The 12,604-nt window shown below is 40.1% G+C and overlaps 1 protein-coding gene and 1 pseudogene across 1 annotated transcript in view; one reads left to right on the top strand and one right to left on the bottom strand.

Annotated features, from left to right (window-relative positions):
* PPEF1 (protein phosphatase with EF-hand domain 1) overlaps positions 1-7,407 on the top strand; it is a 74,401-nt gene extending 66,994 nt beyond the window's left edge. Inside the window, exons 14-16 of the mRNA XM_021683870.1 lie at positions 4,536-4,699; positions 6,237-6,321; positions 7,199-7,407. Of these exons, the coding sequence (XP_021539545.1) occupies positions 4,536-4,699; positions 6,237-6,321; positions 7,199-7,407 (458 nt within the window). The remainder of the gene's footprint in view (positions 1-4,535; positions 4,700-6,236; positions 6,322-7,198) is intronic.
* Positions 7,408-10,703: 3,296 nt separating this feature from the next.
* On the bottom strand, positions 10,704-11,300 carry LOC110575023 (annotated as a pseudogene).
* Positions 11,301-12,604: the final 1,304 nt, after the last annotated feature.

Raw genomic sequence — 12,604 nt, 5'->3', positions numbered from 1 at the left:
TGCAAGTTAGAGAAGCACTGAACATGCATATATTTTAATATTTTAAAAGATGAAACTATGGGGGCGCCTGGGTGGCTCAGTCATTAAGCGTCTGCCTTCGGCTCAGGTCAGGGTCCTGGGATTGAGCCCCGCATCAGGCTCCCTTCTCAGCAGGAAGCCTGCTTCTCCCTCTCCCACTCCCCCTGCTTGTGTTCCCTCTCTCGCTGTCTCTCTCTGTCAAATAAATAAATAAAATCTTTAAACAAATAAAAGATAAAAAAAAAGTAAAAGGCGATACTATGATCAACAAAGTAAAAAAATAAAGATTCTTTAAGAAACTGATAACGTTGATAAAACATTGGTAAGGAGACAGAGAAATAACCAATGCCAGAATTGAAAGGAGAGACGTTACTACAGATTTTACAGATATTAAAAAGTTCATAAGATGTATTATAGAAACTCTTATGCTAGTAATTAATACTTTAGATTAAATGGGCAAATTCCTAAAATATGTACACACACACACACACACACACACACTCCCTTACCAAAACTGACACAAAAAGAAATAGAAAATCTAAACAATCCTATAACTGTTGAAGAAAATGGATCTGAAATTTTGAAACTTGCCCCAAAGAAAGCTTAGTTCAGATAGCTTCATTAGCCATTATAATATACATTTAAGAATAAAACCAGTATTGCACAAACTCTTCCAGAGAATGTAAATAGAAGGAATATTTCCAAGATTATTTTAGGAGGTCAGCATAATCTTGATACTAAAACCTCACAAAAACTTTATGGAAAAGGAAAATTAACGGCTAATCTCACTCATAAATTTAGATGAAAAAAATCCTAAATGAAATATTAGCAAAAGGTTAATATATCACAACCAAGTTTGGTTTATTCTAGAAATGTTAGGAATTCTAGGTTGTTTTAACATTCAGAAATCAATCAGTGTAATTCACTGCTTTAACAAAATTAAAGAAGTCATGATTCTCTCAAAATAAGAAAAACTTGTTGGATGTATTTTACCTTGGTGTCATGGCTTTAGAAAACACTTAGAAAACTAAAAATAGAAGCAAATTTCCTTAGTCTCATAAAGGGTATCTAACGAAGCCTATAGAAAAAAAGCACACTTGACAAAGTAATGTTGAAACCCTTTCTTCTAAGATTGGGAATGAGAGAAAGATGCTGAATAATTCCCATCCCCCAATATGTCTACATCCTAATCCCCAGAATCTCTGAATGTTACCTTATATGGCTAAAGGGATTTTGCAGATGTGATTAAAATAATGATCTTGACCTAGGGAGACAGTCTTGCATTATCTAGGTGGAATTGATATAGTCACAATGGTCCTTATAAGAGGGATGTAGGAGGAGTCAGAGTCAGAGGAGAAGGTGATGTGCTGGTGGAAGCAAATATTGAAATGATACACCCTGAAAACGGAGGAAGGTGCCTCGAGTCAAGGAATATAGGCAGCCTTTAGAATTTGAAAAGGGAAAGAAAATGGATCCTCCCATCAGAGTTTCCTAAAGGAACCAGCCCTGCTGACACTTTGACTTGGCCCAGCAAACAGATTTTGGGCTTCTAATCTCCAGAACTTTAAGAGAATAAATTTGTGTTATTTTAAGCCACTAAGTCTGTGGTAATTTGTTACAGCAGCAGTAGGAAACGAATACAGATATCTACTCTCAAGATTGTTCAACATTGTACTAGGGATGCTAGCTACTGCAATAAGGCAAGTTAAATAAGATGATAAGAATTAGAAAGGAAGAAATAAAATGTTACTATGTGTAGACAACATAATTGAGTATACAGAAAACCTAAATAAAGACCCAGAAAAACTCTTAGAATTAATAAGTGAATTTAACAAGTTGTAGAACACAAGGTCGATACACAGAAATTGATTGCATTTCCATATATTAGTATATTGGTTAGAGTCTGTTGAGCCAGAAACCACAGCAATAATTTGAACAGAGAAATTTAATATAAAGAATTATTAACTAGTAAAAGGTGATTAATTACTAAAATGGCTAAAAGAGAACTCTAAAGAATATAGGAATAGAAATTATAGAGAGCAGCTACTATCTCTATGGCTCAGAAAGTGTACCCAAGGAAGGAACAAACTTGGAAGAGTCCCCTACAGTCACCAAGGCTAAGATTCAGATCTCATTGGAGAGGGAGTGACTATGGCCCACTAGATGGGGTGGAAGTTCACTGAGGTGTCTCATGTCAAAGCTGGTCTATAGCTGGTGAACCAGGACTGAAGAGGGTGGAGCTACCCACTGGGGTGCCAGCAAAACCCTCTTTGGGCTGTGTACCACTGAGTCTCCAACACACTCCTGGCAAGGAAGCTATTCTCTGTGGTGTCAGTGAAATTGACTAGATAGTGGGTGCCAATGCATTTCCCACACACCTCTGGCAACCATGCTGTGCTGTAAAAGCAAGAAGGAAAGCATACCAGAAGTATTTCTTCTGCCAAGTCTTAGAGCATTCTTCCTGTACCCTCTACTGACATTATACCAGCTGCCAAAAGAGAAATATTTACAGGGTTCAGTTCCAGTATCACAAAACAGGGCAAAGAAGGGTAGATTTGGAGCTGAGTAGGAATAAACTGATAACTGACATAGCTAGGACTTAACTTTTAGATAATGAAAATCTTAAAAGATACCATTCACAGCAGATAAGCAAGGACTGAGGAAGGAACCTAATGATTGATGTATGAGATTTCTAAAATATTATTAAGAGAAATTAAAAAGGACTGAAATAAATGGGTGGATATTACTGTGTGCAAAGGCTGAAGTTGTCAAGATATAAATTCTCTTCAAATTGAGCTATAGGTTCAATGCACCAAAAGGGCATGTACAGAAACGTTCTTAGCAACACTGTTTGTAATAGCCCCAAACTGGGGATAACCCTAATGTCCACCAACAGGAGAATGGATATATAAATTGTGTGTATTCACACCATGGAATACTATACACCAATGACAATGAAGATGCTAAAACTGAATGGAACAACATGGCTGACTCTCATGAACTTAGTGTTACCAAAAGAAGTCAGACTCCCCCCAGAATATATACTTCATGATTCCATTTACATGTAGATCAAAAAAGACAAAAGGTTAATTATAGTGTTGGAAATCAAGATAGCAGCTCTCCTTAGTAAAGTGGGAGGTGGTAGTAATTGTGAGAGGCCACAAGGGGGCCTTTTGAATATTGGCAATGTTCTATTTCTTTTTTTTTTTTTTAACTTTGAGTTTTTATTTAAGTTCCAGTTAACATACAGTGTAATATTAGTTTCAGGTGTACAATATAGTGATTCAACACTTTTACACATCACCTGGTCCTCATCACCTGTTTAACCCCATCCCCCCACCCATCTCCCCTCTGGTAACCATCAGTGTGTTCTCTACAGTTAAGAGTCTATTTCTTAGTTTGCCTCTCTCTTTTTTTTCCCCTTTGCTCATTTGTTTCTTAAATTTCACATGAATGAAATCATATGGTATTTGGCAATGTTCTATTTCTTGTCCTTGGTGGTGGCTACATAGGAACTCCCTTTGTGAAAATTCGCTGAGCTCTGGATTTGTTTTGTGAACTTTTCTGTATGTATTCAACTCTAATTTTAAAAAAAGAATTATGGCCAACAGACACATGAAAAGATGCTCATCATCATTTACCATCAGGAAAATGCAAATCAAAACCACAAGGAGCTATCACCTCACACCTCTCAGAATAGCTAAAATCAATAACACAAGAAACAACAGGTGTTGGCGAGGATGTGGAGAAAAAGGAACCCTTGAGCACTGTTGGTGGGAATGCAAACTGGTGCAGCCACTGTGGAAAACAGTATGGAGGGTGCTCAAAAAGTTAAAAATAGAAATACCTTTTAAACCAGCAATCACACTACTGGGTATTTACCCAAAGAATACAAGAACACTAATTCAAAGGGATACACGCACCCCTATGTTTTTAGAAGCATTATTTACAACAGCCAAGATATGGAAGCAATGCAAGTGTCCATCAATTGATGAATGGATAAAGAATAGTGGTATATATACACAATGGGATATTACTCAGCCATAAAAAATAATGAAATCTTGCCATTTGCAAGGGCATGGATGGAGCTAGAGAGTATTATGCTGAGTGAAATAAGTCAGAGAAAGACAAATACCATATGATTTCACTCATGTGAAATTTAAGAAACAAAACAAACAAAAGGATAAAATAAGAGAGAGAGAGACAAATCAAGAAACAGACTCTTAACTCTAGAGAACAAACGGCTGGTTACCAGAGGGGAGGGGCTGGGGGGGGGGATAGGGAAAACAGGTGATGGGGATTAAGGAGGGCACTGGTCGTGATGAGCACCGGGTGATGTATAGAAGTGTGGAATTACTATATTATATACCAGAGCTGTGGTACCTGCTGGGATAAGTCACAAAGGAGAGCAGGAGGCACCCAGGCCTCAAAACCCCAGGCTGCTCCCTGGCTCTGCCAAGTAGGTTGCATTTCTTTACCAAATTATCAACCAATGATATGGGCTTTGTTGTTGTTAGGAAAACTTTCTATGGGCCAGTGGGCTTTTTCCATGGAGAACATTTTGGGGCTGAACTTACCATGGAGATCCCTGAGTTCTCATCTGGTAACCACAGACAACAATGGAAATATTAACTACATGTCCAGCTTCCAGGATATCCACATTCAGAAACCTGTGAAAGAGGCAAGTGAAATGGAGCCCCAGTTAAAACCTGACTGGAGCAATGGGGCACTTGGGTGGCTTAGTCAGTTAAGCATCAGACTCTTGGTTTCAGCTCAGGTCATGATCTCATGGATCCTGGAATTGAGCCCCACATCGGGCTCCAAGTTCAGTGCGGAGTCTGCTTAGGATTCTCTCTCTCCCTCTGCCCCTCCCCACCCCTCACACATGTGCTCTCTCTCTTTAAAAAAATAAAAAATAAAAAACAAAAAAACCCCTGGCTGGAGCAAAACACCCTTCAGACGACCTATAAAAGGAACTCAGTCCTTTGAAAAGTTGGGGACGGGGTGCCTGGGTGGCTCAGGGTCCTGGGATCGAGCCCCACATCGGGCTCCCTGCTCATCGGGAGTCTTTTTCTCCCTCTGCTCCTCACCCTGCTTTCGTGCTCTCTATCTCTCTGACAAATAAATAAAATCTTAAAAAAACAAAAAAAAGAAAAAAGAAAAGTTGGGGAGTGAGAATCACCTAATGGATGGGTGTGGCAGTCTTGGGAAAGGCCTAAGGGGGCTCTCCCAGGTACATCGTGATCTGTTCAGGAAATTTGTGCCTTCTAAGGATAGGCAACATGGAAAAAGAAGGAAAAGCTTCTGCAAGCAAATCCATGTCAAATATGTGATTCTTCTCTGACATGCTGTCCAGCAAAAGGACAGATATGACATCCATTCTTTCATTCAACTCCCCCCTTAAAATACTCAACAGAGTCCCTATTAAACTGTGGAGGAATAAACTTGCTGACGTGACATTTTATGCCTTAAAGACTTGTAAACTTTAGAATCTCTTATTAAAATGGGAATACCCCAGGGAGAATTATTAGACCCCACTCCCCATACTTATTAGTCAACAACCCTCTGGCAATTAGTTATAACCCTGAGCTGAAAGGGAGCTCATGGGAACTAAGAATGGGGTGATTGTTTGCAGGGGAGATGAGAAAGTAAGAGCAGAGAGAAGAAAACTAAAGTGCAGGTGAGAGAGTAAAATACCCACATGAAGGACGCTTTTGGCTTCACCTAAGAGGCAGTTTACCATGATGACCAAACCCATAGGCCTTGGCTTCAGGCTGCTGAGAGTCAGATCTCATTTACCAGCTATGTGAACCCTGGGAAGCTTACTTTACCTCTCTGTTTTCTAATCTGTAAAATGGACATAATAATAATTCTGTTCCTTGGGGCTCTTGTTGAGGACACAATGAAATGACCCATGGAAAACTCTCAGTGCAGAGCCTGCACTTGGGTGTTCTCAGTAAATGTTGGCTATTCATCGCTTCCTGATTGGCGTGGGCGCTGTCCCCTGACACACTCAAGCTGCACTTGCTTCCACATACAAGAGCATGGTCTTGTCTTTGACTAAAGGGGTTGGTCCTCCAAGGAAGGCCTGCCTTCTCAAATTTCTATCTAAATCACATCCTTTGAACCGCTGATAATGTTTTGTGTTTGTTACATTTAAAAATTGTCCTGTGTTATTAAGTCTATGTGTTTTAACATTTAGAACATTTTTATTTTAGGCTCAGTCTACTCTAATTGAAACTCTGTACAGATACCGCACTGACCTGCAAATCATCTTCAATGTCATTGACTCTGATCACTCAGGTAAATGAGCGTTGATTAGCTCAGTAGCAGTAGAAAGCAAAGGCTAATCTGTTTCTCGGAAAGCAGAACTCTGTTTTCATCTGTTGCATTCTTCGCCCAAACTTGATTTAACTCGGGGGTAGGGGGGCGGGAATAAACTCATGTTTAATATTATTATTATTTTAGTTTGTCCAAAAACTGTATTCAAGACCTTACAGTTCCTATAGGCCTCTGTATCTATTAGACAAGAATAGCTCCTTTTATAAGTCACCACACAGATGAAAAGATAATTTCCTGGCCATTTAAACATAGTGGTTACTCCAAGCAATAAAAATCATTCCTGCACTTCTGATTCTGCTTTTGGGACTCAGGGCCATGAGAATTCATTTCTGCTTGGCTTTGAGGCACAATTACTTATTTTCAAACTCTAAAAAAAATTCACTGGATAATCCCCAACTGCAGAGATCACTGAATACCAAAAGGTCAATAATCAAAATATGAAAGTAAATCATTGCCTATAAAACATGGCAGAGCCATTGTTTACAATCCTCTTATTGAGGGCCAGGGTATCTTCTCCCTCTGCTTTGATGTCCCTTTCCCTTAGATTTGAGATCTTATAATTTCTATACCACATAGAGTCCCACAGTCTACAATCTACCCTCTCATCCCTTTGGTGTATACTCATTCCAGGTTTGGAATAATCTCAGGATCACTTGGTACTTGAATGTGACATATTGTGTCTTATATTAACAGTCTGACTTTTCTGTTTCCTTCAGTGTCTTGATGGTCGGGGCATGCGAGTGAGCTTCTCATTAGGACTATTCAATCAGTATAACTTCACCCCTCCATTAGGTGGGTCTTAAAACCAACACTCATACATTCTTCTATATTCCTTTAGGCCTGATTTCCATGGAAGAATTTCGTGCCATGTGGAAACTCTTCAATAGTCACTACAGCATTCATATTGATGATTTTCAAATTGATGAGCTCGCTGAAAGAATGGACTTAAACAAAGATGGAAGCATTGACTTTAATGAGTTTCTAAAGGCTTTCTATGTAGTGCATAAATTGGATAAGTTGAACAAATCAGATGGCAACCCTCCTTAACAAGAACTAGAGCTTTCCCTCCTGTAAACTCTTGGGCCCAAATCACTGACGCCATCTTTCCAGAACCCTTGTAATTCATAATCAGTAGTAGAGAAAAGTAGACCCCCATTCATACCATGAGCAGATGTATAATGTGGGTTTCTGAAGTCCCCATGAAGCAGTAATTGGTAAAACTAGATTAAATGTCAGCTGATAGGATTTGGCTCCAGTGTTAGGACTCACACATTGCCAGGTAGAAACTGGATTTGAGCCTAGTGTTGGCCTCTTGGACCAGGAGACCAGAGCAGTTTGGAAACATGTTGAAAGGAACCCACAGAGCACCAGAGAAAAGTGCAACATGTGTGAGTGACTGAGGGATAGGAGGAGGAATACCAAACTATTAATGGAATAAAATATGTCCATCTTTAAACTGAATCTTCTTTGGAGACCATAAACCAGTGATTCTCAATCATGGGGGAACCACACTTGAGGGATGGGGGCCATATCAGATTCTTGGTGGAAGCTGTGGGAGAGTATTGTTTGAAAAAGCCTATTTTTTCCTGTCTGTTGGAGATACAAAGTGAACACAATTCAGATTGAGCCCTAGAGTTAATATCATTTGACACCTTCATTGGTGAGGTGGGGCCTTGGTTATGCATACACTGTGCAATTTATTCTGCTATTCCGATTGCATATCAAACATAATAGATTTCTCTTTAAAGGCGAGTATGTGTTTCATTTTTTTGCTAATTTTGAGAACCTTAAGATCTATCAATATGCCAGGTTAGATATCCACAACCTTACTTGGTATACACACCAGGAATAATGGATAAAATATAACAAATATCGTTTTTAAATGCATAGCTGAGCTGGCAAGAAAGTAATAGGAACCCCTAGTGGGCAAGAAAAAAAAGAGCATAATTAAAACTGTAGCAATACTAACGTCAGACAGGATATAGACTTTGAGGCAAAAAATATCATTAGGGATAAAAGGGGTCATTACTGAATGCTAAGAGGAACAATTCACCAAGAGCATAGAAGATTTATAAACGTATATGCATCTAATAACAGCTTTAAAATTTATAATGCAAAAATGGACATAACTAACTAGGAAAAATTGATAGAGGGAGATTTTTAATATACCTATGTCAGGAATTGACCATGTATATAAAAAAATAGTGTATAGACTTTTGGACAACCCAGTTAATCCACCTAATTGCAATTGTGTATGTGTGTACAGTTTTAGAGAATACACATTGTTTTCAAGCACACATGGAACATTTGTAAGAGTTGACCATGTATTAGACTACAACACATATCTCAAATACCAAGCAACCAAAAACAAAGATACTACATTCTCTGATCATAATGCAGTTAAATTAGAAACAACATAAGATAACCATATTAATTAGTGAAAAGGGATATAACTGTAGCTCTACCAGAAATTGCTAAAAATAGTTCACAAGAATACTGTGAGTAACCATTTTTAAAAATAGGCGAATGGACTGTTTCTTAGAGAAAAATGTAATTTACTAAGACTGACTCAAGAACAAAAGGAGGGTCTGAAGAGACACAACCATTAAAGAATGTGATGGCTTCGCAATGTGTCAGTTTGGCTAGAAAAACTGCATTTCTCAGAATTCCTGTTCTTGTGTGTTTCTGGTTAATGTGGGTGGCCAGGGAGATTCTTGAGTGATTGGGAAGGCAAAGGGAAGTAGCGGCCAGAGTGTAGCTCGCACACACTGTTGCTGAGCTGCTGAGTCACTTTGTTGAGGTCAAGTGGCCCGAAATTGCTCTAAGTTCCACCTGGATCCTCCGTCAGCTTCTTTGATTCCTGGGCCAGGCATGTGTGTTTAGTTCCGTTGACGAAGGGGCCTGGCTTCTGCAGATGACCTCATCACTAACACCCGAGGCTGTAAGAAGGAACTCAGTCTGCAGTCCGTTCTTGCGGGAGGCCAGCTTGTACTCGCGGGGTTGAGCCGGCTTTTCATCTTCCCCTCCTGACTACCTGCCCTGTGGATTCCGAGCTCCAACACCGGGTATGGCATCTTCCTGAGGCTGCTTAACCAGCTCCCACATTTGCATAAGCCCCTTCTACTGGTTTTATGTATATATAGAACCCCAACTGATACAGAATTTCATACTGAGAGTGGTTCCAAAAGAACAGAATCTTTTTTTTTGAGAGAGCAAGAGCGAGAGCACAAGCAGGGGGAGTGGCAGGCAGAGGGAGAAGCAGGCTCCCCACTGAGCAAGGAGCCCGATGTGGGGCTCGATCCCAGAGCCCCGGGGTCGTGACCTGAGCCAAAGGCAGCTGCTCAACCAACTGAGCCACCCAGGTGCCCCAGAATAACAAAATCTTGATGAATGCTCTGAATGTGTACAACCTGATGTATATAGAGCTTCTGCCCCATTATCTCGCGTGAAAATCCACTGATAATACCAGGATAGTGGTTTTAAGAAATGTCCAATCCCTGGCGGTCGAGGATGAGTCTTTTTGTTGCTTCCTGAGTATCATTTGGTTATCTATTCTTGGGTTTTTTTCTGGAACTCTCATTTTCTTCCTTGGGCTTCTAATCTCTGGAATTAAATGCCTTTGTTGGAAATTTTACCTAAAAATGTACTTAGATTTTACTGAAGATTGTTATTGAATGTTGTGAAACTTCTGCTTGAAACACGAGTTCTCCTTAGCCACATTTCAGTTTTATAAAGTATATATGTACAATATAGAGAGTTGTGAAATCTCACTTTTAATTTGTATTTCTTTATTACAAATGAGATGGAACATCTTTTTGTTTGTTGGCCAGTCTGTTTTAAGAAAATGCTGTTCTTTTGCTCATTTTTCTAATAGCTACATGTCTTTTTTTTTAATTGATTTCTAGGAACTTTAAAACTCTCCTTGATACTAATCCTTTGTTTATCTGGGGAGCAGATTATTTTCTTCCCGTCTGTGACTTTATTTTTCCCTTTTTTTCTGACATAAATATATTTTTAAGGTTTTATTTTAATTCCAGTTAGTTAACATACAGTGTTATCTTCGTTTCAGGTGGACAATATAGTGATTCAGGTTTTTTTTTTTAAGTTTTCTGCTGACATAGATTTTTAAGCAGAAGTCTTTTTTTGTTTAGTTTTTATTTCATAATTCTAAACTTAACTGCAATCCAGCTAGACTTGGAGAGGAATGAGGAAAATATGGAACCCATAGAGCTGCAGCGAGAGCTCAAAGATTGTAGGATATTTTGAGCAGATGGGGGTGAAGGGGTGCCCTCCTGAGCTGCAGAAGGAACAGTCTGGTAGTTAAGATAAAACACAAGTCAAATTTATGAGATTCGTCCACAGTCGGCAATAGTGATCTTCTTGCTGGTCTTGCCATTCCCGGACCCAGAGCACTCCATGGCATCCACAATATTCCTGCCCTCGCTCACCTTGCCAAAGACCAAATGCTTGCCGTCTGACCACTCAGGCTTTGGCAGTGGAGGTGAAAAACTGGGAACCATTTGTGTGGGGGCCAGCATTTGCCCTGGACAAGATGCCAGGACCCGTGTGCTTCAGGAAGAAATTCTCATCAAATTTCTCCCCATAGATGGACTAGGCGCCAGTGCCATGATGGCGTGTGACGTCACCACCCTGGCACAGAAATTGCGGAATAATCCTGTGAAAGCAGGAACCTTTATCCTTTCTCCCCAGTGGTCAGAGCACGGAAGTTCTCTGCTGTCACTGAACTTTGCCAACAGCTCATGGGAGCCGCGGGCCAAGGGCTCACGGTCCGCAGCGATATGGAAGAGCGGGGAGGCGTTGACGATGCTTGGGTGGTGCAGGAGGCTCCAGGGCGGCGTCTGCAAGGCCCGAGCAGAAGTTTTAAATGTCGATTTACCTAGCCTGTCAGTCTTCTCCATTATAATTTGTGCTTTCTGCATCTTGTCTAAAAAACAAATATTCTTTCCAACCCTGGAAATACAAAGATACAGTCGTTGCTTATAATTTGCGGGTTCTGTATTTGCGAATTCACCTACTCACTGAAATTTGTAACCCCAAATCGATATTTATGGTGGCCGCGTGCAAGGTAGTGAAATTTGGAGTCAAAGGTGTACCGGCTGAGGTCAAACAAGGCAACGCTCTGCCTTCGGGTTCAGTTCTCCTACTGTAAACAAGCGTCCTTTGCATGGTGTATTTAGTGCCCCCCCCCTTTTTTGTATTTTTGTGCTTTGTGTTGGTGATTTCACTGTTTAAAATGATCCTCAAACGTAGTGCTGAAGGGCTTTCTAGTGTTGTTCCTAAGTGCAAGAAGGCCCTGGGGTGGGATGGGGGAGTGGGAAGGGGGAGTGAGATGGTGGGGGTGGGGGGGGAAATGGTCGGGCGAAAACAGGTGTGTTAGGTAAGCTTCCTTCAGGCTGAGGTAGAGCGCTGCTGGCCCGAGTTCAGTGTTAATAAATCAGCTCTATGTATGAAGTGAGGTGTCTTTGAACAGAAACACATAAAAGGAGGTCAATTGTTGATGAATTGACGAAAATCTTGTGACCAGAGGCTCGCAGGGCCCAAGCCCTGTCTTCCCCGGGAGCAGAACTTCAGTATTCACAAAACTGTACATTTTAGGATTTCTGTGAAATCTGTTGGATTTTGCTGGGAACTGCCTTAAATTTATAGATTAACCTGGAGAGAATTGACATCTTTACTATATCGAGTCTGCCTATCCATAAACATGGTGTATTTTTTTCCAATTAGTTTAGTCTTCTCTAATGTCTTTTAATAAAGAATTTTTCATTATCATTACAATCTTTTCAAAAAGATTTATTCTAAGATACATGATGGGCTTTCTCCTATTTTATCTTTTTCAATCCTGCTGGCTCTTTTGTTCGTAGGGTTTAGTTCTTTTAGGATTTGTTTTCTTCCTTTCTAGTTTTCATTTTATATGTATTTCTTTGATAATCTCTTTCTGGCTATCTCTCTGTGTTTAGCGTTCCTGGGGGTATAATTCTATATGCAGACTCTTGATCGGGTTGGATCGTTCCCTCATGGGCTCTGCCGTTTTTTATTGTGAACTCCTCCTTAGCAGGGCTTGTGGGTTTTTTTCCTGGGTAAAATCCCATAATATTTGGGGGTGTGGGCTCAATTCTTCAGAGAAGTTTTTTGTTTGCTTCTGCCTTGGGCCATGGTAGTATCACTGCTTGAGGAATAATTCTGTTACTTTTGAGTCTGGAGTTTCTGAACTATGTGGGTAGAG

Source organism: Neomonachus schauinslandi, chromosome X, assembly GCF_002201575.2.
Source record: "Neomonachus schauinslandi chromosome X, ASM220157v2, whole genome shotgun sequence".
Taxonomy (NCBI): domain Eukaryota; kingdom Metazoa; phylum Chordata; class Mammalia; order Carnivora; family Phocidae; genus Neomonachus; species Neomonachus schauinslandi.
This window is presented reverse-complemented; position numbering and strand designations above follow the sequence as displayed.